The sequence below is a fragment of the Drosophila miranda genome (genome assembly GCF_003369915.1).
Source record: "Drosophila miranda strain MSH22 chromosome Y unlocalized genomic scaffold, D.miranda_PacBio2.1 Contig_Y2_pilon, whole genome shotgun sequence".
Classification (NCBI taxonomy): domain Eukaryota; kingdom Metazoa; phylum Arthropoda; class Insecta; order Diptera; family Drosophilidae; genus Drosophila; species Drosophila miranda.
This window is the reverse complement of record NW_022881614.1, coordinates 4,752,246-4,780,215: the sequence shown is the minus strand read 5'-3', so window position 1 is coordinate 4,780,215 and position 27,970 is coordinate 4,752,246. Positions and strand designations below refer to the sequence as shown.

Genomic DNA, 27,970 nt, shown 5'->3' with positions numbered 1-27,970 from the left:
CTGTGGGAAACAAGAGTAGGGTTTGTCTGTTTCCTAATCTGAGTATTCTACATAGTGTTCCAAATGCGGGGCAAGCTACTACAGAATGAAGACAAAATCGGTTGAGAGAGAGGATACGTACAGAACCACCTGCTAGTGTGTAGTTTCATTTGAAAGATCTCCTAACTTAACTAGAATAGTATATCATGTTGACAAGACAATTTGCTCTGATCTGCTCTGCTCTGGTCCATCTCTCTATGTAGATTCCTGTCCGTTACGCCAAACAAACATCTCTCTCTATCTCTCTCTCTCTTCATAGATATCCTCTTCTCTATGGATCATTCTTTTAGTGATAATAATCCCCATATTGGTATGTGGGAGGCTGTTTCGTGGCCTTGCCGTTCTTCTGTGGCTGGTAGAGATTGTGATGGGAAGACGAGCGGTGGGAGAAGCTGGGCGGGGCAGTCTCTGGTTGTCGCCGGGCTGGAGATTGGGTGCGTCGCGCCCTACGCTCCTCGATGTTCGCCGGCCAACGCTGGTGGTGGCGCGTCGAGTCCTCAGAGGAGCGTCGGCGTTGGTACCTTTTGGCCGAGGACGAGTTCCCCAGTGGCGGCTGTGCCGCAATCGGGGATGAGTCCCGCCCTGACTGCTGGCGATAGCTGCCCTCATCGCCACTGCCTCCGCTCAGCACTGGATCATGGGGATACTGGCGCCGCAGGCGCTCATCCACGGAGTAGTTGGGGGTGCCCTGCATGTCGATGATGTCCCCGTGGGAGTTACGACGCGCCCGCTGCATGTCCAGGTCGTAGTTCTCGTATGGACTGCGTCGCTGCCGGCTGCGCTGCTGCTGTTCGTGGGCGTCCAGGCGCTGCCGCCACTCGGCTGCCGACACCTGCTGGCCGTAGAGATCGGGCTGGGCCTGGAACTGAGCTTGGACATGGCCAGCGATGATGCTACCATTCGGGCCGCCGTAGATATTCTTGTAGGAGGAGCGACGCCAGCCCTTTTCGTAACGGCGGCGGGGATCCTGTGCGGCCTCCTCCTCGGCTGCGGCATTGGCCAGCTGCTGGCGGCGCTGCGATCGACTGGAGCTGCTCTCCGACGAGTCCTCGCCAGAGGTGCCCAGGCCCTGGTCCTTCTCGTCCACGCCATAGGCCTTGTAGGGAGCTCCGAGGAAGCCCTTGGAGCCATAGGGTCCATTTATGCCCTTGATGGGGTACTGCATGTAGTACGACTGAGAGAAGGGCTTCTCCGGCTTCCCCTCGTCCAGACTGTCGTCGACCTCAGCCTCGCTGCCATCGTCCCGACCCGTCCAGGTCAGGCAGGAGCCGGGTCCGAAGAGGGAGAGCAGCACAGGCAGCAGGAACAGGCCGTGCATTGCCCCGAAGAAGATCACCAGGAAGACCATTTTAAAGAAGACCAGGAAGATGTAGCTTTGAGCTAGTAGTAAAGCCACAATACCGAGTATCGAGGAGCTGGAGCCCTGAATGATGGGCAGGCCCAGCGAGTGGAGGGCCTCGCGGACACGGGCCTTGGGACTGCGCTTCTTCGAGGACATGTAGGTATAGCAGATGTGGGCGGTGAAGTCCACAGAAAAGCCGATGCACATAATCAGGTTGATCATCGAAATCGAGTCGAGATTGACGTCCCACAGGGCCATGTAGCCGGCAACGCCCAGCTCAATCGAGATCACGGAGAAGGCCACCCACAGCGAGCAGAGGATGTTCGGTATGAAGATGAACGAGATGATCATCATGATGATGGCTCCGATGACCATGGCCTGCAGCGAGACGGGACGCACCAGCTCGAACTGATCGAAGAACACGAAGTAGGGATGGAAGATGGAGGCATTCAGTGGCGAATCTCTGCAGATCTTGCGCAGATCCCGCACCATTTCCTTCTCGTGATTGGTATCCGTAATGTTGACGGCCTGAATGAGGAATCTCGAGGCAATGATCTGGGTCTCATCGTCGTTGAAGCGCACGTCCAGCGAGAAGGGATTGCCGGGGAAGAGCCAATGCTCTTTGACCGCGTCGATGAAGGATTGTTCGTCATCGACGGTGGCATTCAGCAGCTCGGTGTTGCGGTCCAGGAAGGAAAGGAAGGAGCGCAGCCAGGACTCGGTGTAGCGCCTGGAGGTCACATACGAGGTGTGCTCCAATGTGCTCGTCAGATTCTCCACCTGCTCCTGCACCAACGGATCCGAGTAGTTCAATGGCCCGGCAATAATCACCTGCAAAGAATGAGGATCAGATCAGAACTGAGGGACTATGGAGATCTTTAGACATCACTCACCTGCATTCGGTAGGGGAATTCGCGGTAGTAATCATCCTCACGATCGAAGAACTCCACGGAGTACGAGTCCTCACGGGAGAGCTTGCGCCGCTCGAGACCCTCCTTGATCTGGGTAATGCCGTAGCAGGCCCCCACCAGATAGCTGGCAAAGGCCAGGATGATGATGACCTTGCACCATTTGTTGTTGATCACAGCGGACATTTTGTCCTTGAAGAAGGCCATCAGCATGTGATCCTTGTTGTCGATGGGATTGTCGGGATCCGCGAGATCGATGCCGCCCGCCATGATCGCCTTGTAGAGGAAGTTGCGTTTCTCTGCGAAGCGGCAAAGACAGACAGACAAACAGAAAGAAGTGTGAAGAACTGAGCGGTAAGACAAGTTCCCATTGACCTCAATTTTAGCCAGCATTTGCAGCCACTAGTCTAGTTAGTCACGATCAAGTTCATGTTGCAGCTGCTGGCTGCAGCTCCGCAATCTGTGAGCCGGTTGTTGTGGTTCTCTGTCCACATTTCAAACTCTGGCCAAGTGGACTTTGTAGCATGTGCAACAGATCAAATCAAAACAAAACAAAAGTCGCATCCCCATCCGATTTGGGCAGTTCACTCACCTTTAATGGCCACCGACATCGGCTGGACCCGGCAGCCGAATATGGAATGCAAATTCTTGCGCTCCCTGTACCCCGAGATGGCCATGCAGGCGGCAAAGAAGGTGATGTGCCACATGAACGTGAAGCAGACGGCGAACACCGAGTAGGTGCAGAATATCTTCACCGATCGGAAGGGACTGATGATGCCAATCAGAAACGAAATAAAGTCAGTGACCGAGGTGATGGTGATCGACACCGCCGCCTCGGATATCATGTGTCCCATGCGTTCGGCCACCGGCATCTTGGCCCTTGTCCGCCGCCAGGCAGCCAACATCACAAATGTGTCATCGATGCCTATGCCTATAGGAGAGAATCGGCTTAGAGAATGGGAGAGATTTTTGGGTTTATCCTCTGTTTACCAATCATCAGGAATGGGGCGGCCAGGTTGATGCCAATGAACTCGATGCCGCAGTACATGGCCAGGCCAAAGGCCGCCAGTGTCGCCATGATGGCCGAAATATTGCCCATCAGACCCAGGAAGGGCTTGGATCGCACGGCATCCCCCATCATGCAGGTAATGATGCTGAAGAGACCCATCAGCAGGAAAGTGGAACTGAAATAGGGCACCACTGTCTTGGTGTTCTTCTCCAGCTCGTGGTCCAGGGTTCGCGAGACGAAATACGACACCGAGATGTGTTTGAACAGTCCAGAGTCCTCGGCGTGTCCCACCACCCGCAGGAAGGTCTCCTCCCATTCGGCGCCTCTGCAAGACACATTACATTACATTAATCTCCGAAACAACCTACGGATTTGATCCGCCACGGCACTCACTTGGCATCCTGCCGCTTGGTGTCGGCGGTCACGAAGTATACCAGCTGTATGGCCGGCACACTGATCACATAGTTGTCTTCCGTTAGCTTTGTGCCGCCAAAGAAAACGGGAAATAGATGGGCATCCCAGGTGACGGGATTAAACATGAACGGAAACGTCAGATTCAGTTGTCCCGTCTCAAGCTAAAAGGAAACCGGAGGGAATTGGAATTAGCATAGTATTCGATGAGCGAATGATTCCTCTGGGCACTCACATCGTCCATCAGGGCATCTAGGTTGAGGATATCATTCTCGAAGCACTCGTTCTCCCAGCGCGCACAATTATCCTTGTAGGTGTAGGTATCCCCATCGTAGGTGCTCGTGGCATTCTGTATGAGATTGTCCAGTGTCCTCAGCTCCTGGAAGACCTCACGCCGTATCATGTTCTCATCGCCATCCTTCGTTATCACTATGACCCGTCCGAAGCGACCTGAAATGTGGAAAGATGATCGATTAGCCCATGGTTATCGTCGAACAATTAGATATCATTTGTTGGCTTGGACTTGGGCACTCCGGCTGCTCCGAAGGCTGCTGCTCTCCACACGCTGATACGTGACAATAATTTCAATTTAATTCGAATTGAATTTCATTCAATTCTGCCTTTGCTTTATTATTTTGTTTGTATTTGCTCCATAGACCACTTGATATTGGCCGATTGTTCCAATCGTTATTTGTGTTTAATGCGCCATAACCAATGCAGCCTCGTGGACTTGCGTCAGTGATTGTCTCTGGACATGTGTCTATACACTAAATCGTTATAGATATATACCTAAGAAGTATCCGCTTAGCTACTACGTGCCACATTCCACGTAGCAGAGCAACACCCCGAAAGATGCTTACAATATTGGTGGAGAGATTTTTCCTATCGGTATATCCTTGTTTCCAACCCATTTATGAATGAACTTGGGACTTGAGCAACAAAATTACTGCCATAAGCAACCCATTCACGTCTTACAGAAAGATTTATTCATACGAATGCAAAAATAATTAGACAGCAATCGAATAAGCGAGAGTCTTCGCAGTCTATCGAACAAATTGAGGAACTAAGTAGGAAAGTATCTCGTTGACAACACACTTTTCTCAACATCCCAAACAGGAAACATCCATGCCAAGCCGAGCCGGATATCCTAACTGCCAGACAATACGATAGACAAAAAAAACGAAAAGAAAAATATATATTAGACGACGATCCACTTTGAAATGTTTATCGGACAAATCAATTTTTATATAACATTTGGGCGGACTAACAAAGCGAAAAAATGCAACAAATTAAACATATTTTTCGTCGTCTGCTTTTGTTGTGTTGTTGCGCTCCATAAAAAAGATACAATAATGTTCAAAGACGGAGAAAGTGGCTCGGCTCTCGGTAAGCATCAAGTTTTGCTATTTGCAATCTTGCGGCACATTCGTTGGCGGCATGCCGGCCAAAAGTGCAATCGTGGCGAGGCACACAGCACAGCGCAGCGCAGCGCATTGGTGGCTAACTGGTCGTAACCGACTAAATGCGGTCTAGATAATACCGTTGAGACTCTTGGTGCTTGGATCTCTGGCTTGTGGATCTCTTGTGGTTGGTGGCCTCCACACACTCGGCAGAGTTTCATTTCTACTGCCACAGATGATTGTCAAAATCAAAGTTCAATGATGATGAGTCGGCGAACGGGTACCAATCTCCACGTACTCGGAAAGATGTCAGATCTACATATAAACTCGTAGATGGAGTTGAAGATGGAGTTGGCGAACTCTTGGAGATGCTCGTTGCACATCGAGTGCAGTCCAACAGAATGAGGTTAATTATTTCGCAAGAATAATTGCAAATGCTCTTTCGAAGCGAAATTTTTAGCCATAAAACCAGATCAGAAGCCATTCGCTGCACTCTATATGATGCATTTTTATGAGCGAAGCTCATTTTGTTTCGAGCACACGTTTCTAGCATTTTCCCCCTAGTTTTTACACTCGTTTCTCCCATTTTCCTCTTGTGTGCTTGCAAATGAAATATTAATGCCAAATTATGCAAATGGCGAACTAAGTCGAAAGAGAAACAACTGTACTGTACCCTTTTCGCTGTGGATAAACATTCAGTTCGCTTCGAGCAAACATTCAGTACGTTAACTAACGCAACCACCCACCAATTGGTTATGGCCCACACAGATACGTACACATGTGCATATAAATACTCGACCGAGTGTAGTACCCATCACTCCCTCGCACCGACCATGATGCAATTATACAAGGTGGTCTCGTCGGGAGCCGAAGTTCGTTCGTGTTGTCCCTTATCGTCAGTGCATGCTTGCTTGTTGATGATGAAGGTTGTTCACGGACGAATTTTTTGATATATTCTTAACCCTTATGTCCCGACAACAACAAAATTATGAAAGCATATAAAAAAATACCACAGAATTAGAAGTAATCTTTATATATTATGTAAAAGAACATTTTAATATAACCAAAGACTATACAATACCAAGATGTCGCATGAGGAACAAATGCTTTTTCAATTTTCGTTTGACGCTTCAAGGTACGAGCGCGCGGGGCTAGTACTTCAATTCTCTTTTACGCTACCTTCGCCTCCGAAGTGCTACTCGGCTTCGTCAATGCCTCGGTCAGCACGAGCTCGAGCCAACCCAGAAATATGCTTGTAGTTGTGTATATGTGTGTATGTCCTAGGTCGGCACGGCCATAAACCGGTTTCGCCCGCAGCATATACGGCTTTTAGCTTCACACACAAGCGCACTGAAAGCATGTCAGTGGCTGCGTGCCGAAACCGTAGGGCAGCGTGGTCGCTGATGTCTTTGGCGCGGCACAGTGGGGACTCAGCCGAAATAGTCAAAAAATTGTATGAGTGCTTTAGATAAATTTAATGTACATACGCATCTAATAGAGAATTTTCCAATCGAATTTTCAAGATAGTTTTAGTTTAGGAGATATAAGCACTCAAAGTTTAAAATTTTTTCAGTGTGCAAATATTTATTGACTAACTAACTAATTTAGCAAGCTGAGACGGCCAAAGGTCCCACTGTGCCGCTCCAAAGACATCGGCGATCCGCGACCACCGCTTCGACGGTGCTGTTGCCGAACAGACGAAACCGATTGGCAGCGGGGTCGCGGTAGAGACGAAGTACAGGCGAAAAGGGAATTGAAACCCCGCGCGCTCCCTCGTGCCTTTTGGGTCCTAAAGTTAGGACCCGCCATAGAACAGCTTTTTGGTCGCTCATGCGACATCTTGGTATTGTATAGTCTTTGATATATGTAACTACAAATGATATAACTATAAAAATGTTGAAGAAAAATTATTAATGGCTGCATAAAATTTAAATATTAATACAAACATATGTATATCAGTAAAACCATTTTATTTTAAAATTTTAAAACCCACGGGCCTGTTAAGGGTTAATCAACATCAACATATACCGTCTCACTCACACTCACTATACTATGTGCCCTTCACTCGCACTTATTGCTAGCATACGTTAAGGGACTAACTTTTGCCGACGAGACCACCTTGTATAATTGCATCATGGCACCGACCACTTGACTGGCAGTAAAAACAATTGCAAACAAAACACTACTATTTTTAGCTTATATAACAGTCTAGCACTGTACTCTGGCACTCTTTTATATTTTAACTTTGGGTTCAAACAGTCACCTCCTCCCATATGGTCTAGTGGTTAGGATATCTGGCTTTCACCCAGAAGGCCCGGGTTCGATTCCCGGTATGGGAAACTCCAATTTTGTGTAATCTAATCTAATTTTTCTTCATTTTTTTTTGATTTCTCTTTAGTTTGGATTCTGCAACTGCTTTAGCTTTTGTGGCACAATGTCATTTGGCAATTATGCGGCATTTTGTTGAAGTTTGTTACTGTTGTGGCTATTATTACTATTAATGTTTTCTGCTGATTTCCATTGTTGTTGGCGTCTTTGCCTAATAAACCATTTAGCGCAGTTAATAGTCTGTAAAACGTAGCCGCAGTTCAAGACCCCAATAATAAAAAATAAAGGTATTGTGTCTCTATTCCCGACGTAGTGCTGAAACTACGAGTATTTATTGCACATGAGAGAGCGCACAGGAGGAGCGGAGGAGGTGCGTCAAGGTGCAAAAAGTGTGGCAACATTTAATTGGAAGACGCAACGTCAGAGACCCTAAATGGGGCGCCACAGCCACTGCCAGAGCCCATTTCACTTGCCCAATGTTTGCCATAATTGTCATCATCATACCCACACGATTCATACTTATAATATATATAATTAAATATGCGACACTTCAGTTTACGTTTTAAAAAAGGTTTTATTCTTCACTTAAACTTTAGCGTACATTGATTAGTGTTTTCCCCGACGATGACTGAGGTCTGAAGTCTTGAACGGAATTAACTTTGGTTGAATTCTCCGACGGTGTCGCGATTGACGTTTGTCTTGAACAGAACTGAGTTGGCTTCTTAGATGCAGACTATTTATATTATGATGCTCGGTTTGGGATTCGGCTTTGGATTCGGAGGCGTTGGCTTCGACTTCGGCTTCGGAGATGGAGTACGTGACTCGATCGATATGTGGGAAAGGCGGCTTTTGATGAAAGGCTTCCGCTGCGTATGATCGGTGTTGCATTACTTGGGGGTGGCTGAGAATAGGGCCTCTGATTGGTCAGCTAGGATGGTGTGATTCTTGAGAATCGATTCGTAATTGATCTCTGAAGAGTGGCGTGATTCTGGTGCGGCTGGATTCTAGTGCGGCTGGATTCTAGGGCGGCATCTATTGTTTTATGTTCAACTTCCAGTTTAGGGTGTTTGTTTACATTGCCTGCAATCGGCTGCGCGTGGTCCATTTCGAGCGTGAGATTGTTTATGAGGGTTCGAAGCTGAGGGTGTCGTATTGTTTATAGTATTGTGGGTGCAGGGTAATAGACATAGACAAGGGTATGCGGAGCATGGACTATAGATATGTCACTCCCCCATTGTTAGATTTAAGCCTGTCCTCAGGCGATTATCCTTGGATATAGTTCGGGTGCGTCTAAAACTGTGCCTGCTGGGGATTCCTCGTCTTCGTCTGAAGGTGTTTCTATGTGCGGATCGGTTTTAGGCTTATTGCTTTTACTTAGATTAAACAATTTGTAGCTTAATCCTATTATGATTATGACAAATAGTAGTATTAAGCTTACATGTAATACATTATTTAATCGCGTATTTTCTATTACGATTTCTTTGGTTTGCAAATAAGACAATGGTTTAATTTTTGTTACGTTATTGTTGATGTAGATGCTTTGTGCAAATTCTGGTATGGAGTTGGATATTAAGAATTCGTTTAACTGTACACTGCAATTATGTATTTTTATTAATGCGTTACCTTCTACTTTTATTTCTTGGTTTAAGCAATCTTGGTTTAATATGGTTTTTGGTAATTTCCAAGTTAACAATATGTTGGGTTCTATGAAACTTATTTGAAAGTTTTGGTGTGCTTTGGTGTATGGACATTTTGTTTCTACTTGTTTGACTATTCCTGAAATACATTCGTCATTTATTTTTCGTTTTGATTCTTTTTCATATACCTCGTTTTCTAGAACGTAATAATTGTTTTGCGTTAGGTCAGTGAGGATGCTATTATCTTCATCTGGATATGGGACAATTTTAAGTATAGGAATATTTCTGATCTCTCGTGGGATGTTGGAAATTATTAGTATTTCGTTAGTGTCTGTTTTCAACCAGGTAGATGTTTTGATATTTAATAATTTCTCTGAATCGATGTGTTTCAGGTAATCCTGCCTCAATAATTTTGGACTAAAGATCCCTAGTCTTGTTAGCTGCATGCCTAATTCAATATCCTCTATGTACTCTGTAAAATGTTGAAGGTTAAATATTAATATCTCTAGTTGCTTATTTCTATCATTATCCTTGCTTAATTTATTGGCAACTTCTATGCCAGAATTTACTGCTTGGATTACTAAGTGTTAGGTATTATATTAATATCTATATACGGTCACACCATCCAAGGGATATAGAATAAAAGAGAATCTTGAAGACAACGCGTGCTTAAGTCTGAGTGTCAATACACTACATAATTGGCGACGAGGATAAAATAAAACGTATTAATATACATACACATGTTAAAAGTGCATATAATATATGAATAGCAACATGACGAAAAATGAAGCACCAACATTCTATCAAATGGCAACAATTGCTGAGTTTTCGCCACACCAAGAAACGTTCTGCATTTGGAAGGAAAAATTCGACATACATTTGTGCGAATTGAATGTGAAAGAGGAAAACACAAAAAAGGCAGTTTTGTTGAAGTCGATCGGTACAGCGGCTTACACTGTACTACATAGTTTGTGCAATCCGGTATCACCCGTATCAAAAGCATACAAAGAATTATGTGAAATTTTAAAAACACACTACACACCACCTACACTCATATTCAGAGAAAGAAAAAAATTTCACATGTCCACAAAAAGTGAAGATGAGACTGTAGCGGAGTGGTATGCTCGAGTTAAACAATTGGCATTGGAATGCAAATTTGGCTCAAATCTGGAAGCGTTTGTATTAAACCAATTTGTGATGAGCCTTCCCAACCCTATATATGAAAGACTATGTGAAGAAGACGAAAATCTAACTCTGGCTGATGCACTCAAGAAGGCGATGATCATGGAGACGAAGATCAGCACAAGGAAGACAGAACACAACGTCAACTACATGCATCAAAAGAACGGGACTAGTCAATGGCAGAGGCAAAGAGGCGAGAACAGAGATCAAGCAAAGAGCAACGGCAGAAGTCATTTCAAGGGCAACCGAAACGTGAGTTACAGAGGCGGCAGAAGCGACGGTGACGGCGACGGCGAAAACGACTGCGACGCTGGCAGAGAAAAGAAGCAGCAGCCATGCACACACTGTGGCTGGCGAAATCATAACTCAAACAATTGCAAGTATAAGGCATGCAAATGTCACAGCTGTGGAAAAATAGGTCACTTGGCGAGCATTTGTAAAAATAAATCAAAAAAATCCGTAAATTATGTATCTCAAACAAAACATGACACCTATTCTGATAATAATTTTGATAATGATAATTATAACTTTTCTATCTATAGCGTTGATACAACCTCAACTAATGGAGTATATTATTTACCTGTAAAAATTGATGGAAACATAACGAAAATTGCTTGCGACACTGGTGCACCGTGCACATTGGTTCCAAAAACATTTTACGAAAGCTTAAATACCAGCAGACCACTTAGAAAATGTCTAGTTCCATATGTAGATTACAATGGAGATTCAATCAAAGTTATTGGTGAGTACGATGCAACGATCGAATATCGAGGTCTAAAAAAACAAATTGTTGTTGTTGTAACCAATGCAGTGAGTCCACCTTTGCTAGGTAGAACATTTTTGAGAGCTTTTAATTTTGAGTTAATGCAGGTGAACAATGTGTACGTAAATGAACCAAATTCTGTAATTACAGAACAGATTAAATCGGAGTTTGCTGAAGTTTTTGAGCCTCGTTTAGGTTCATATACTACGAATACGATATCGTTACTATTAAAAGAAGATGCAAAACCAATATTTTTCAAGCCTAGGTCAGTACCATTAGCATGGAAAGAAAAGATTGAAGTGCAGTTACGAAAATTCATAGATGATGGAATTTTAGAGCAAGTTGTTAGTTCTGAATGGGCAACACCTTTGGTACCGATTTTAAAACCAAACGGTGACATACGAATTTGTGGTGACTATAAGGTTACATTAAACCGGTCTTTAGTCGACGTAAAGTATCCACTACCTCGAATAGACGACATTTTTGCAGCGCTTGAAGGGGGTACACTGTATTCAAAACTTGACCTGTCAAATGCTTACAATCAGCTAAATTTAGATGAGCAATCTCAAAATTTGTGTACTTGGAGCACACATATTGGACTATTGAAAGTTAAACGCTTACCATTTGGTATAAAAACTGCAGCAGCTATTTTTCAAAAAACAATGGAAGGGTTGTTTCAGGGTATGCGAGGAGTTGTGGTTTATCAAGATGACATAACAGTTACAGGACGAGATCTTCAAGAACATATTTCAAACCTAAAAGCTGTACTTAGAAAACTGAAATCAGTTGGACTTAAATTAAATGACAAGAAATGTGAGTTCTTTAAATCCAAAATTTGTTACCTAGGATTTTCAATTGACAGGATAGGACTGAGCAAAAACAATGATAGAGTTGCGAGTGTATTGTTTGCACCGGCTCCGGAAAACGTATCACAGCTTAGAGCTTTCATAGGCATGGTAAATTATTATTCAAAGTTTATCAATAATTTCGCTCAGATAATGAGTCCTTTATATGCATTATTAAAGAAAAATACCAAATTTAATTGGACACGCGAATGTCAGAGTGCATATGAAGAGGTAAAGAAAGAAGTAACTTCTGAACAAGTTTTAGTTCACTACAACCCAGATCAACCGTTAGTATTAACGACTGATGCTAGCAGTCATGCAGTTTCAGGTGTTTTATCACATAAATGCAATGAAGATATCAAACCAATAGCATTTGTATCAAGAGCATTATCCAAAAGCGAGCATAATTACAGTACAATCGAGAAAGAGGCACTGGCTATAGTGTTCTGTGTGAGTAAATTAAGACAGTATCTTTTAGGAAACAAGTTCATCCTTCGAACAGATCACAAACCATTACTAAGCATATTTGGAGACCTGAAAGGACTTCCATTGATGGCCTCTGCACGAATGCAAAGATGGGCACTGACTTTGTCAGGTTTTCAATATACAGTTGAACACATAAAAGGGACCTTAAATATAGCAGATGGACTCTCAAGAATGCCTCAATGGGAAACGGCTGTACCAAACGAAGACTATAATTACATACATTTTATACAGTCCGAAAAGGTGTTCAAAATTAGCTTCAAAGAAATAGCTCGTGAAACACGACGTGACCCAATATTATCAAAAGTTTGTGAGGCAATTAACACTGGTTCGAAGACAAGATTAAAAGGCAGCGAGTTTTCTGCCTACATCTCTAAAACAAATGAACTTACAGTGGAATATGATTGTATCTTATGGGGACACAGAGTAGTAATTCCAACCAAACTGAGACAAGCTATTTTAGCAGAATTTCATGCATCGCATTTGGGAATAGTAAAAACCAAAATGTAAGCACGTTCTTATGTGTGGTGGCCTTGCATGGATTCTGAAATTGAGAAATTAATTCGAGATTGTATTCCTTGTCAGGAACTACAATCAAGTCCAGAAAAGAGTCTGTTAATACCGTGGAAATCCACAGGAAAGGCTTGGAGTCGAGTACACATAGACTTTGCAGGACCAATTAAAGGTTTTCATTTATTGGTTATTATAGATTCTTATACAAAATGGGCAGAAGTATTCAAAACGAAGGAAATAACTTCATTGTTTACTATCAACAAGCTTAGAGAAGTATTTTGTCGATATGGTTTACCAGACGTGTTAGTTAGTGACAATGGACGACAGTTTACTTCTGATGATTTTAAAACGTTTATGAAAAACAATGGTGTTAATCACATTTTTACTGCTCCAGGACATCCAGCGAATAATGGTCAAGCAGAAAATTTTGTAAAGACTGTTAAGAAATCACTATATGCAAACATAAAGGCTAATGAAAGACAAGATTTTAATACAATTTTAAATAGATTTTTGATCGATTACCGAAATACGATTCATTGTACTACGGGCGAATCTCCTGCTAAATTATTTTTTGGCTGCAAACTAAAAACAAGATTTTCGTTGTTAAAACCATCTACGGTCGAAAGCATAATAAATAAAAAACAGACTGAGTGTGTTGTAAATCACAAAGGTAGACGAAGCACAGAATTTTTAAAGGGTCAAAAAGTTATGGTTAGGGACTACAAAAATCCTAACAAAGCAAGCTGGACTCAGGCAACTGTAAAACAACAACTGGGCCCGCGTTCGTATTGTTGTATTTTGGCGAACAATAACAGAGAAATAAAACGTCACCTGGATCAAATTAGAAACCAAAGCACTAACAATCATACATCGCCTAATGCGAAAACACCTGATGTCGAAAGCAATTGTTCAGTAGATGACAATTCCAAAACCAACAATGAACAAATAGTTTCTCAACCAACACCCACCAGGAGAGAGTTGAGACCACGTGAAGAGGGAAGGTAGTAAAGCGTATTTAACAATAAAATAATATAAAGAAAGGAATTATGAAATCAAATTATGTACAAATTAAACACTAAAACAAATACTAAACAGATTAAGAAGAAAGAAAAATACGAAATCACATAAACTTTATATACGCTAATTAGATTAAGTACACAAATCAAATTGTTATAAGAAAATAGATTTGTAAATGACATGTATATTAAACATCTAAGGAGAGGCGTGTTAGGTATTATATTAATATCTATATACGGTCACACCATCCAAGGGATATAGAATAAAAGAGAATCTTGAAGACAACGCGTGCTTAAGTCTGAGTGTCAATACACTACACTAAGTTTAATTCGTTAGCTTGAACACTGTGGCTAGCCAGATTGTTTATTTTCCCTTCTATTTCGACTTTATCATCTTGATCTAATGTTCCAAATAGATATTTATATACTGTGCCTACTGCATTTATAAGGCCTCTTTTGTTTCTTTTGGCTATTTTGATGCCGTTGAATTCACGTTGCAATTTCTCGACTAAATATTGAACTTGGATTTCGTTATTAAATTGGGTTGCCTGTTCTAGTAAACTCTGATATGTTTCATCTGTTCTTGTTATATTAATTGTTAGATAATGGTATTCATAATTAATGGGTATGTTAATGGTATTTGTTTTGAATATGAGATATCCATTCCTTGAGTTGATGGGATCTATCTCTATATTCTGTCCGGAAGACTGTAGGACGGTGAACATTAGTAAGATTATAATCTTAATCATGTTGTAGCTCCGGATTCCCAGTACTCTCTTCGGGTACTCTGCAATTATCGTATTTACTTTTATTAGATTTTTTCTTTCTTTTGAATTTCGTTTTATAGTGGGTGATTTTCCTCCCTCTATTTTTCTCTTCAAAGTGCTTTTCGTCTACCTGCCTAATTTCCCCTGTTCTTTTGAACGGGTTGGTTGTTTTTGTTTTAACTAGGGGGGCATTCTTGAAGCGTGTGTCTACTTCAAAGTCGATTCTATCGTTATTCAAATGATTGATCTTCCTAACTTTATTCAGTTGAGTGTTATAATCTGGTAGTCCGGCGTACAGGAAGATATCAGCTGGGGATCTTTTTGTAGTATTATGAACCGTTTTATGGTTATAAGTGTATAGAATTAACTCGAATTTTGTGAGCTTGTTTTCTATGTTATCCTCACTTGAAATGATTCTTAATTTTTCATTGATCGTTTTATGTAGTCGTTCTACATCAGAAACTCCGTTTTTACTGGTGGTGATTTCGATTTTCACATTTTCCGCATTCAACCATGCTTGCAATGCTGCGCACATAAAGGCTGAATCTTTGTCGGCTTTAATTCCCTGTGGCTTGCCCATTTCAATAAAGACTTTTATGATGGCTCTCTTGGTTTCTAACCAGTCGCGACTCTTAACTTCTACAAGGGTAGCGAATTTAGAATATACATCAATGCATGATAGGAATTGTTGATTGCCTACCAAATAGAAATCCATGACATACTTTTCTCTGATATTTTGTATTTCAGGGGTGATTTCGAAGGTTAGATTGGTGTTACGATGCTCAGTTTTAGCAACGTTTCACGTAGGACATTCATTGATAATATTTTGGATTAACTTTTGATAATCGGGGTAGTAGAATTTTCCTTTAAACCAATTAGTGGTCTTTTCGATACCTGGGTGAAGTAGCTCTTTATGATTCTTCAATATTTGTTCTTTGAATTCGAAGTAGTTGGGAATATTTATGAGTTTGGTACTGGATTTAATCAGTTTAGTGAAGTGATTTGGACTGATTATCTCCAGGAATGCCCTTTGGAACAGTGGGAAGTCTACTTCGTTATGGAAATATAGTGCACTCTTTTTGGTACACACATATTCCTTTATTATATCTTTTGCTAATGATTCTGTCATTTCGGTATATGCGATTTTTATCAGTATCTTGTGGAAATAGTGGGATGTTTCTACCTTATCCTCATTACCTTTAATCAGTTCTATTTGCCTATTATAGTAATTGATTGGTCTCTCTGTAAGTGGAATATAATTTGTATTATCTTCTTGCGTGCTATGGACCGTTGCACAATCACTATTAATGGTTTCCCCGAGTAGGTTTTCGTTAATCTTTACTCTTGATAGCGCATCGGCTACATGGTTCTCCTTTCCGGGTAAATATTTTATTTTGAAGTCAAATTCATTTAATTTGATCTTCCATCGTTGTAGCTTCATATTTGGTTCCTTGAGGTTATTCAACCAAATCAAGGGTTTGTGATCACTTAATATCTCAAACGTTCTACCAAACAGGTATGATCTGAAATACTTAGTTGCCCAAACTATAGCTAGTAATTCCTTTTCTATTGCTGAATAATTGATTTCGTGTTCGTTTAAGGTTCTACTTGCATAGCAGATTGGTTTGTGGTCTTGCGACAACACTGCTCCTAATGCAATGTTACTTGCATCGGTTGTTACCGTGAACATTTTGTTGAAATCTGGGAATGCGAGGATGGGGTCTGAGGTGATAAGTACTTTCAATTTTTCCAAGGCCTCGACGTATTTTTCCTCTGTTGGGTCTATGACTGCTCGTTTCTTTAATTTGAGTGTCATAGGTTTTGCTATATTAGCGAAGTTGGGAATGAATTTCCTATAGAATCCACATAAACCTATGAATGATTTTATTTTTGTGGTTGTATTGGGTATTGGGAAGTTTATTATGGCAGATATTTTCTTTGGATTAGGAACTATGCCGTTAGTTGTTACTACATGGCCTAGGAATTCCGTTTCTTTCTTCAGGAATTCACACTTATCCATTTGTAGCTTTAAGTTGGCGTCCCTCAACTTTCCAAATACTCTCCTTAGTGACAACAGGTGTTCTTCCAATGAAGTGGAAAATATAATGATGTCGTCTAAGTATACGAGGCAATCTTTGAAGATTAACTCTTCTAGCAGATTGTTCATACATCTTTGGAAGGTAGCGGGGGCAGTGGTTAGCCCAAAGGGCATACGAGTGAACTCGTAATGACCATGCTTCGTGGAGAAAGCTGTTTTTGGGATTGAGCTAGGTTCCATAGGAATTTGATGGAATCCCTTAGCTAAATCGATTGTTGTGAAATATTGGCACCTACCTAGTTTATCTAGTATTTCGTCCATTCTGGGTGTAGGAAATTTATCCTTTATTGTCACCTCGTTTAGACTTCTATAATCTACTACCATACGATATTTCTGCTTTCCTGAAGCATCTATTTTCTTTGGTATCATAGCGATGGGTGCACAATAGGGAGAGTTCGACTTACGAATGATTCCCTGTCTAATCATATCTTTGATTTGTTGTGTCACTTCTTGATCGTGTATTTGAGCATATTTATATGGTCGACGATATACAGGATCTTCGCGATGGGTTTTAATTTCGTGCTTTATAGTACTAGTGAAGGTCAAAATGTCACCTTCTTTATACTGCACGTCTTTAAATTCATAGAGAACTTTCTTTAGTTTCTCCTTTTCTTCGTCATTTAAATGTTCCAACCTTAGCTGGTTGCATTCCCTTAATTCATTCTCTAATGCGGAAGCGAAGTATTGCTCTCCTTCAGGAGATGGGTCAAGGCACTTAGGTGTAGTTATATCTTCCTTTGAAGATGGCTTAACACCTTTGTGTGCGGTCTTGCCGACGGCAATTGCTTCTCCACTTTGGATGATTGGGTATGACCTTTCTCCTAACGTTACCGTTTCATTTCGGTAATCGATGACGGCTTTGCTGGCCATCAAATATTCTCTGCCTAAGAGTATGTCATAATTTTCAGAAAAATTATGAATATAAAATTTTTGTTTTGTCGGACAGTTTTTGGTTGCATTACGTGTAATGCTCTGAGTCAGACGGACGGGTCCATTGATGGTATGGACGGTGAGGTTGTCGCTATCGACTTTGGAATCTGTATAGTTTTCTTTTATTATATTTATTGACGATCCCGAGTCCGCGATACCTCTTAAATATATATGATTTACGATTATTTCTATATATGGTCTTCCCCGATTTCTTCCGAGGCACTCTGCTGAAAATTTACATCCATTTTCATTTGTCCGCTTTGGCTTTCCCTAGATCGTTTGACTGGCTGATTTGGTGCACTGCTACCTGCCTGTGTCTGATTGATTTGATAGTTTGTGGGATTCTGGACTCTGCCCTGGTTTAAGGAATTTCTAAATTCGTTAAATAACCCTTTATTATTTACGGCATTATTTCTTGAATTATTTCGATTCGATCCAAGATTATTTCTGGAAGTACTTGGGTTTTGATTGTTATAATCGTTACTACTATAGCGAGGGTAATAAGTTCCAACATTCCTACGATTGTTATTTCCGTTTCTTGAATGTTCGTGATTCTTGTTATCAGTTACGAAATTTTCGTAGATTCCTAACTCTTGAGCTGATTTTTCTAGATTAGCCATAGTAGAAATGTCTTTTTTTGCTAAAATGATGAATAGTTTATTGGGTAGAGCATCTTCTATGGTATGTCTGGTGGCATTTGCCAGAGCGTTTTTAAAGATTATCTTATTTTCTGGGCTAGTCTCCAGATTTAGTTTACTTACTATAACATTTGACTTAATTTCTAGTTCTTCTACGAACTTACGAATATTCCCATTGAATTTGGTGTCGTGTAATTGTTGTAGCAGCGTCTCGTATGGAGTGTGGTTGTTGAGTTTGCTGATTAGGGCTGCTTTTAGATCGGTCCAGGTATTGGGTTGAAGGCTTTTGTGATAAAAGTTGTGCTCGTCCGCACAGTTGACCCTCAGTGGCTCCGTACATGATGCTTTGTTGCCGGATGTCTTCTGTTGAGTACAATTCGGAGATGTACTCGATCCTACTTATGAACGAGCTTAGGCGTTCTTGGCATCCGTCGTATGGTGGAATTTGCCTGATTGACTTCAAGGCTTGGTTCAGGTGTATTTCTGTTAGCGGCATGTTGATTTCTTTTTATTTATTTATTTTTTCTAATATTAATTGAGTTTCGTGTGTAGATTCTTTGGCGGATCTCTTTAGTATTAGCGTTACTTTTCCTCTGATCACTGTAGGTTATTACGCACTGTAACTGTCACTACGCCAATTGATCGTCTTAAAAAAAGGGATTCACTTTTAACTGAGATCCTACCGGCTGCGCCAATTAAATATGCGACACTTCAGTTTACGTTTTAAAAAAGGTTTTATTCTTCACTTAAACTTTAGCGTACATTGATTAGTTATTTCCCCGACGATGACTGAGGTCTGAAGTCTTGAACGGAATTAACTTTGGTTGAATTCTCCGACGGTGTCGCGATTGACGTTTGTCTTGAACAGAACTGAGTTGGCTTCTTAGATGCAGACTATTTATATTATGATGCTCGGTTTGGGATTCGGATTTGGATTCGGAGGCGTTGGCTTCGACTTCGGCTTCGGAGATGGAGTACGTGACTCGATCGATATGTGGGAAAGGCGGCTTTTGATGAAAGGCTTCCGCTGCGTATGATCGGTGTTGCATTACTTGGGGGTGGCTGAGAATAGGGCCTCTGATTGGTCAGCTAGGATGGTGTGATTCTTGAGAATCGATTCGTAATTGATCTCTGAAGAGGGGCGTGATTCTGGTGCGGCTGGATTCTAGTGCGGCTGGATTCTAGGGCGGCATCTATTGTTTTATGTTCAACTTCCAGTTTAGGGTGTTTGTTTACATTGCCTGCAATCGGCTGCGCGTGGTCCATTTCGAGCGTGGGATTGTTTATGAGGGTTCGAAGCTGAGGGTGTCGTATTGTTTATAGTATTGTGGGTGCAGGGTAATAGACATAGACAAGGGTATGCGGAGCATGGACTATAGATATGTCACTATATATATGTTTATCCGTATGTATGAGTATATTTGATGTCACTTACCGGGCCTCGTAATGCGTCCGACATTGAAGCGAAGCGTATAATTCACTTTGAAATATTGCTCAACAACAGCACGTTCAGTCTTGCCCTCCCCCGCAATTGGCGAGAATAGGTATTCGGGATCGATTTGATACTTCAGTTGTTGATAGCTATAACACATATCATCAAAATATCATTAGTAGGGTATCCTAGAAGATCTAAATCGTATTAGTACTTACCCCGTCATACAGAGCAGAGTCAACAGGACCGGTATGATGATGAAATATCCAGGATGTTTGGCTATTTTAAGGCCCAGATGGTAAAACGATTTGTTGAGTGTCTTATCGACACAGGATATGCCGCAAGCCATCTGGAAAGGGAAAGAGAGAAGCCAAAAACATTGTTAGCTTGAATTCTGAACAATTTTCTACAATGGGATCCATTAGCTAATATCACATTAGGGCACCGTCTCAGTATCGCGTGCAAGTTGTTGTCGAGCTCTAATGCGATTTGTCCAGCGAAGGTGAAAAGACAACAGATTGGAGCTATTACGAGTGTTGTTCGGTATATACACATATATCTAGATGCATCTGTATTCGTATGTTCGTTGCCGTGTCTATTTGGCTTTGTTCATCGACACCTTCAACTTAAACCTTAGACACGCATTGCCTTTGGGCTTCCTCAGTTGAATCTCGGCAAATGCCTTTGTTCAACTCTGCTTCTCTTCACACAAAAAAAAAAAAGTGAGCAACAATAACGAGGAAAGGGAAACCCCGTAATAACGTTCATTGACAATATTATAGAAGTCAAGTACGCAGCGATAACATTTAGCACACACTTATCAATGTTTTTTTACTCAAAAAATCAATAAAAATGTAAAAATATTGGCCAAAAAGTTTTTGTCCGCCCCCGGGTGGACTCGAACCACCAACCTTTCGGTTAACAGCCGAACGCGCTAACCAATTGCGCCACGGAGGCAGTCGTTGCTCTGCCGGCGGTTGCCGTACTTCTACCTTCAGCGCACGCTCGCTCTGCTGTTCTGCTGGGGACCCTTCTACTTATAAATTACAGACTTCTTAAGAATTATAACTTACTTATTTGGAGATGCTTGTTAATCGGATGTTTTAACAACAATTGGTGCTGATTTTTCGCTGCCTGCATGGCCTCCGTGGCGCAATTGGTTAGCGCGTTCGGCTGTTAACCGAAAGGTTTGTGGTTCGAGTCCACCCGGGGGCGCATCTAATATTTTACTTCTCTTTTTTCGTATTTTCTTTCTCTTTTTAAGCCTTGCAAAACGGGGTACGATTTCTTTTGCAAAATATCGGTTTCCGTCTGTTTGGCGGAGACAAGAAAAGTCCTTAACAGTCACGAATAATTATTTAGAAATTTTTTGCCTTTACTAATTGCCTTGTCAAACAGTTCCTTGTTCATCCGCCCTAAGCCTCAGGTGTGTTTATGAATATTTCTGCGTATATTTCGTACATTCTATGGCTGCGCAATTCGTTTGGGCCATTCGTCATGCCGCACACTGATTGTCAACCCACCAATTTGAGCGCCTAGGCATTATAAATGAATATTCTGCTGGATCGTACTGAACATGAATAGAACATTAGCTTTTGGCATTAGCTCAGTCAATGAATGAATGACAGCAACACTGGCACATATGTATGTACACTGGGAAACCCATCACAACAAAATGGCGCCTGTGGCTGCTGGTGCAGGTGGCAGGTGAAGGTGTCATCTCGTGCCGAATTGCTCTTGAAATCTTTCGTGTCCGAACATTATTCGGTCTGGTGATTGCAGCCGAAAAATTCAATTTGCGAGCAGCCAAAACACGAAAAGCGGGAGCCCAGTTTACTTTCCATTTTGTATCTTGTTTCTCCGTTTCTCGGGTTCAACGACAACTGACGCTGCACTTTTACCAAAATTGTTGCAATTATATGTATGTACAATGGATATCTGTGTGGGTATGCAAGCACTAAGATTACAACATGGCTAAGTCGAGCACTTCGAATTGAGCTTAAGCCGCGCTCTCGCCTGCCAAATTGAGTCGCACCGTTGCCTCAAGGTTACAGCGACTCTAACTTCAACTTCAACTCCAACTCTGACTCCAAATTCAACATCGGTGTGGGGTGACATAACGGTTCAGTTCATGGTGTCAATGTGATTTAATCAACGGCAAAGAAAGGCCACCTTAAGGCTGCTGAAAATCTGGATAACTTGGGCAGACTCGTGCTCAATGATGCTGTTGATAAATAATAAAGTATACCCTCTTTTTGGGAATCGTTCAGACCATCGGAGACCATCCCAAAAATACGTATACTTTTCGGTTTAGATTTTTGCATAATTTGTAGGTCAAAACGGTTTGATTCATGGCGGATTCTTTTTGCTCTTGGCTAACCCCATTTCTTGGCTATATACAAAAGTCTTTTTATATCTCTATATATCTTTTATTAATGTTCAAGTTAATGCGCGAATGTTTAGTCGGGGGACGGACAGGCGATTGGAATGCGTTTCAAAAGCTTTTACGTTTTGGCTTGAGAAAGTTTTTGGCTTGACCAAAAATGAGTTTGTCGCTTCAGTCTTTTGTTTTCTTGTTGTTTTTTTACTTTCGGTGTTCGGGCAATTTGACGTTTTATTGTTTGTGGTTTTATTGTTAATGGGTTTTGATGCTTCCTTTGCTAAAATTGATTTCTTTTTGACAGAAAATCTTTTGGGGTCAATTCTCCAGGAGAACTCCGCTCTTCGTTTATGCCTGGATTTCATCTGTTCTTCTGCTGGCGTTTTCATCGGATTTTCCCTCACTCTTTGGCCTCTCTTTTTGGGTACCAGTTCTTGGGGGGTTTTTTTTTGCAACTGGTACGTTTTCATCATCACCTTAATCGCTGTTCGCGCATTACATAACTGCCGGTCTTGTCCAGGCCCCGAAGCTTTAGATGTTTGCCAGCCTTAAACAATTTATATAATGTATATTTACTCAGAAAAAGAAGACGAAGAGTCGGGGAGTGGAGTGGAGTGGAATAGCGAGGTAGCGCAAAAAATGTACTGCGAGGCGAGCAGAAACCGAATGCAAACATTTTTGGTCAGTTTTTCTTTCTGGCCAAGTCAACAACTTTCACTTTTGGTGCGTGGCTGCTTGGCTTGCGGTTATTGTTGCCGATATTTGCCAACAAATTGCAAAATTAATATTAATTAATATTTAAATATCTGTATTTCTGGAATGTGCTTTTTTCCAAATATTATTGCTGTTTGCCTTAGCCGAAATTTGGGTCAAGTCGAGTCATTGAAGTAGAACACAAGAAACGATCCAACGACCGACGATCGACAATGACCTTAGCACGTGGGCGTGACATGTGGCCAGAGAGATTGAACAATTTTTTGGATAATAATTATTGTTATTGTCAAACCCAACTTAAGCCGAATCAGATTTGTTTCTTTTTGGCAACAGTAAATAGAGGTCTCACAACTGAAATTGGTTGCCATACAGAAATGTTTGCAATGAATTTTAATTAGTTGGCTTCGAGGCTAACAAATTAACATTGGGGGCCTTAACTGTGTTTGTTTTTCTCTCCCTCCCTCCCTCTCTCTCTTTACATATATGTGTCTTTAGTTTTTTTGGGGGTAATAGTAGGTACAATGTGGGCAGGGTGCTAGGGCAGGTTCTGCCTTCAGGCAGAAGCCGAGACAAAAATTCACTTTCTACTTTTCTGCGCCTCTTGAGGGGAATGGACTGAGACGGGGCCTGAGACGTATGCGTTCAGCCTGGAACTGGGTCACAAGCACACACACACACACAGAAAGCACTCACACAGATACACTCTTCCTCGGGCGCTTTCAATCTGAATTCAACTCTTTTTTTGATTTGTTTGTTGCCTCTTGCATTAATTAAACATTTAGGCGAAGAAACCCCTTTGATTTGGGATTTATTGGGTCTGTGTTTAGACATAAGTATCTTAATCTGATTTTGGTCATTAAATGCAGCTTAAAAACCTATTGAGCGGAAATTGAGTGTGTAAAGATTGGAGCTTTGAGAGTTTATGGTAGTTTCGGGGATCGTTTATAATGATAAGAAAGAGAGGGGTATTCATGCTCAACTGGCTTGGCCATCCATCATATCGGATATCACATTTGTCAGATACAATAATAATCCATTTGAGGCGTCAATGATTGCTCGGCCTTTGACAGTTCTTAGCCTTAAGGGTAGAGGCATCTCCTCATGAGTGATCAGCCTTTTCTCTTTCACCCATTTTAATGAGCATAATATATCATAATAGAACCAATCTTAGCCTTAATACATCGCTCTATTAGAGTTAATTGAGCAAAAAAAAGACACGCAAACGTTTCCATAACTTGCACTTTCCACTTCACGTTTTTATTGCCTTGGATTCACTTTCCTTGGAGAAATTAGTTAATTATGACAGAGTATTTCCTGTCGGGTTAATAAATCAACCAATTGACACACAGATGACAGCAGAAAAAAGCAAAAGCATCTCAGAAAATATGGGATAAAAAAATTTTCTCAAGAGCGCAACGAGCGGCAAAGAAACGATAGGAGAAAGACACAAAGAAAGAAAAAGAAAGTGCAATGCTGATCACATATCATTATATGGTATATGTTATATGGTAGGGTAGGGTGGGGGCTTTTTGTGTGAGTGCGGGAGATCGATCTTCTGGGCCCCAAATACAGGGAAATAGAGAGAGGAGAGCAGCGGTAGACACTTTTCCTTTCAGCTTGCACGCGACGGTCGGTTCCCGAACAACTTAAAGTGCCTCGGGTTGCGGTTTCGGGTTCAGTCCCAGCTCCACCTCTGAGAGCCCATTGAATTTTCACAACATTTTTAGAGCCTTTGCTGTGAGTGATTTGTGCTAACATCAATTATGGGGTTTAGGTGAATTTTAGCAAATTATTAGCTGCTTGGGGAGTCGCTAATTGAAGGCTGTGATTGATTAATTGAGCCGTAAAACTGATCTGAAAGTAATCGATCTTTGCGTTTCAATTTTTCCACAAAAAAGTAAAACCAGTTCAAAGCGGTGCCAGGCTACCTGCTGTGTAATCCCAAATCAAAACTGGTGGAAAACCCAATAAAAAGGAAGATCCATCTACCTGTTGCCCAGGTGGGCCTTTTGCTCAACTGTACCTTCGAGATAGTTTTAGAGTGGCTTCGGCCTTGAACATAATAATTGGTATTAAGCAGATATGAAAATTGACCAGCAGAGTGGTCCGACATTCAACCGGTTTCGGATTTCGGAAAATTTCACTTGAACTTTCATTAACTGGGCTGCAACTCCCGCTGTTATGTTGGCGGATGGTCCAAAGTCAGGTCCAAACCGGATCATTCCAGCCGGCGTTCACCAGCGGAGGGGAGGGGGTTTATGTAATCGGTTTCACATGGAGTTTTGTGTCCAAAACTGATGCATATGGGAGCAAAATCCATTTCTGTATGGCGTTCGCCTATTGACCAATCTTCGTCTATTTTCCTTGAACAATTTCCACTTAATTTTATTCGGGCTGTGTATCTTTTTCGGTGCCAGTTTCCACACCACTCAGGTGGCTTGTTTTTATACCCGATACTCAAAATGAGTATTGGGGTATATTAGATTTGTGGTAAAAGTGGATGTGTGTAACGTCCAGAAGGAATCGTTTCCGACCCCATAAAGTATATATATTCTTGATCAGCATCAATAGCCGAGTCGATTGAGCCCTGTCTGTCTGTCCGTCCGTCCGTCTGTCCGTCTGTCCGTCCCCTTCAGCGCCTAGTGCTCAAAGACTACAAGAGGTAGAGCAACGATGTTTTGGATCCAGACTTCTGTGATATGTCACTGCTACAAAAATATTTCAAAACTTCGCCCCGCCCACTTCCGCACCCACAACGGACGAAAATCTGTGGCATCCACAATTTTAAAGATATGAGAAAACCAAAAACGTAGAGTTGTAGAGAATGACCATATCTTTAAGACTGCGGAATCTGAATTGGATCGTATTATTATTATAGCCAGCATCAAGAAAGCAATTTAATTTTTTCTCGCCCTGTCTCTCTCTAACACACACGTAGCATAGGCGGCTTTGCTTAGAGTAAAACATTAGCGCCTAGATCTCAGAGACTACAAAAGCTAGAGCAACCAAATTTGGTATCCACACTCCTAATATATCGGACCGAGACGAGTTTGTTTCAAAATTTCGCCACACCCCCTTCCGCACCCGCAAAGGACGAAAATCTGGGGATATTCAAAAATCTCAGAGGCTATTAAGGCTAGAGTAACCAAATTTGGTATCCGCACTCCTGTTAGATCTTACTATAAAACGTGTATCTCAAAATTTCGCCCCACCCCCTTCCGCCCACACAAAAGACGAAAATCTGTTGCATCCACAATATTGCACATTCGAGAAAACTAAAAACGCAGAATCATAGATAATGACCATATCTATCATATTGCTGAATCTGGATCAGATCAGATCATTTGTATAGCCAATAGGAACAAATCAATTTGCAGTGGCTACGCAGCGCCCGACGTCACGCTCAGACTGATTTTCTGTCTCTCTCGCACGCACTCTTTGTCGTGTCGAACAAATCAATTTGCAGTGGCTACGCAGCGCCCGACGTCACGCTCAGACTGATTTTCTGTCTCTCTCGCACGCACTCTTTGTCGTGTCGTTTAATATTAGCGGCGTCTGCCGGAGGAGAGCCATACTGACTTAGTATCGGGTATAACCGTAGAGTTGCGGTGTCCGCAGCAACTCACAACGTTCCCCCTCGTTTTCTGCTGCAATTGTAACCGTATGCCGCTCTCAATTTGTCGTGTGTGTGTCTGTGTTGCCTTAATTTACCTGTCAAATGTTTTGAGTTTCTTTGGGCGGGGGTTTTTTGACACAAAGTTGGACTTGGACCGGTGGCAGATTATTGTTGCAGATGCAATTCGCAGTGGCAAGCCAACACTGATCGAAAAACATATTCATTAGGATTTATTGCCTGAGAAATTACTGAGAAATCCCATTAAATCACACCAATTTAAATTCTAACTTAAATTACCCTTGGAACTATTATTATTTATATTAAGTTTAATTTTTATTTTTTTGGAACAATTGTTTTCGCCTGTCACTTGAGAATCCTCTTTTTTTCTCTTTACTGACATCACTTTGCTTCTATTAGGGTTCCGTAATTTGTGCACCGGGAGAAAATCAGTTCATTCGCCAAAATTATTCCCAAGAAAACATTCAATTTGTCAGTGTGTTGTGTCTCTGTTGCTTGCTACGCATTTTCCAGCGCACATGGCGATACGCAATTGTGCCCAGCCCGCAATTCATCCCCTGGAGAGTCGAGTCCATCCACCCTCCTCCTCCCCTATCAGAGGATAACTACGGCGTATGCCGCCGCCGCTTCTGGAAGCTTCGAGAGAGAGAAGTGCGATAATCGGGGGAGCGTATTGCGAAAATATCTTCACTTGCACTTGCACTCGCACTTACCTTTTAGCTTTCGATATTTCTCGCTTAATCGGTTCGCTTCGTATCCAAGATTTGCTTTTTTCCGAGTACTATATGCACCCAAAAGTAATATACTACTATACTATATCTTTTTGTAGCTGCAAACTATTTTAGATATTACTACTTTTCCAGCAGTTTTCGAAAACAACCTTTTTTCCTTTTGTTGAATGCTGGTCAATTAATTTTCTTAGTAATATTGAAGCAATTGCACACTGTTCACACACTTTGCACTGATTTGGCCCATCGTACGTTTCACTTTGTCGGGGGGTGTCGGTTCGGGGGGCAGGGAGCGGGCTGGGGGCACGGAGCGCGAGCACGAGCACGGAACGGCGACCGCTGGCTATGAGACCGTCTCACGGACTGACTCTAGCGCTCGCATGGGGCTGATCAGCGGCCTTACGTTTTTGGGGGGCGCTTACGTTTTTGGGGGCTGCACAATTTCAATTTCAGTGACCGTTAGCGCGACGTTTTTGTCGTCTTTTGTCCCCTACTTGATTGCCTTTGATTGGGGGCTTCGCATGAACATTCTCTCTCTCTGATGTCGGTTGGGGCTCTGGCTCTGGCTCTGGCTATTGTTGCCACTGATTCGACTCTGCTCTCAATAGTGGGCGCCTTCGCCGAAAGGAAAGAAAGAAAGAAAGTTGCGCGCACACAACCGCCACGCACCACGTATCGGAATGGAATGAAGTCGGTTGGCGTTCTCTCTCTCTACCTCTGCCTCTACCTCTCTATGGTACATGCACGTGATGGCGGGCGACTCACCGCGCTCA

The 27,970-nt window shown here is 42.0% G+C and overlaps 1 protein-coding gene and 3 non-coding genes across 4 annotated transcripts; 2 read left to right on the top strand and 2 right to left on the bottom strand.

The window, feature by feature from the left end:
• Positions 1-57: 57 nt before the first annotated feature.
• Positions 58-27,883, bottom strand: LOC108159975 (patched domain-containing protein 3). The gene is made up of 9 exons (XM_017293662.2): positions 27,183-27,883; positions 19,960-20,090; positions 19,745-19,890; positions 3,945-4,159; positions 3,692-3,873; positions 3,280-3,623; positions 2,882-3,220; positions 2,275-2,588; positions 58-2,212 (listed from the first exon to the last, which is right to left on the bottom strand). Exons 2-9 carry the CDS (start codon positions 20,088-20,090, stop codon positions 326-328), a joined length of 3,558 nt encoding a protein of 1,185 aa, XP_017149151.2. The 5' UTR covers positions 27,183-27,883; the 3' UTR covers positions 58-325.
• Trnae-uuc lies at positions 7,377-7,448 on the top strand. The gene has a single exon. It is a non-coding gene; the product is annotated as a tRNA-Glu (tRNA).
• Trnan-guu lies at positions 20,625-20,698 on the bottom strand. The gene has a single exon. It is a non-coding gene; the product is annotated as a tRNA-Asn (tRNA).
• Positions 20,883-20,956, top strand: Trnan-guu. The gene has a single exon. It is a non-coding gene; the product is annotated as a tRNA-Asn (tRNA).
• Positions 27,884-27,970: the final 87 nt, after the last annotated feature.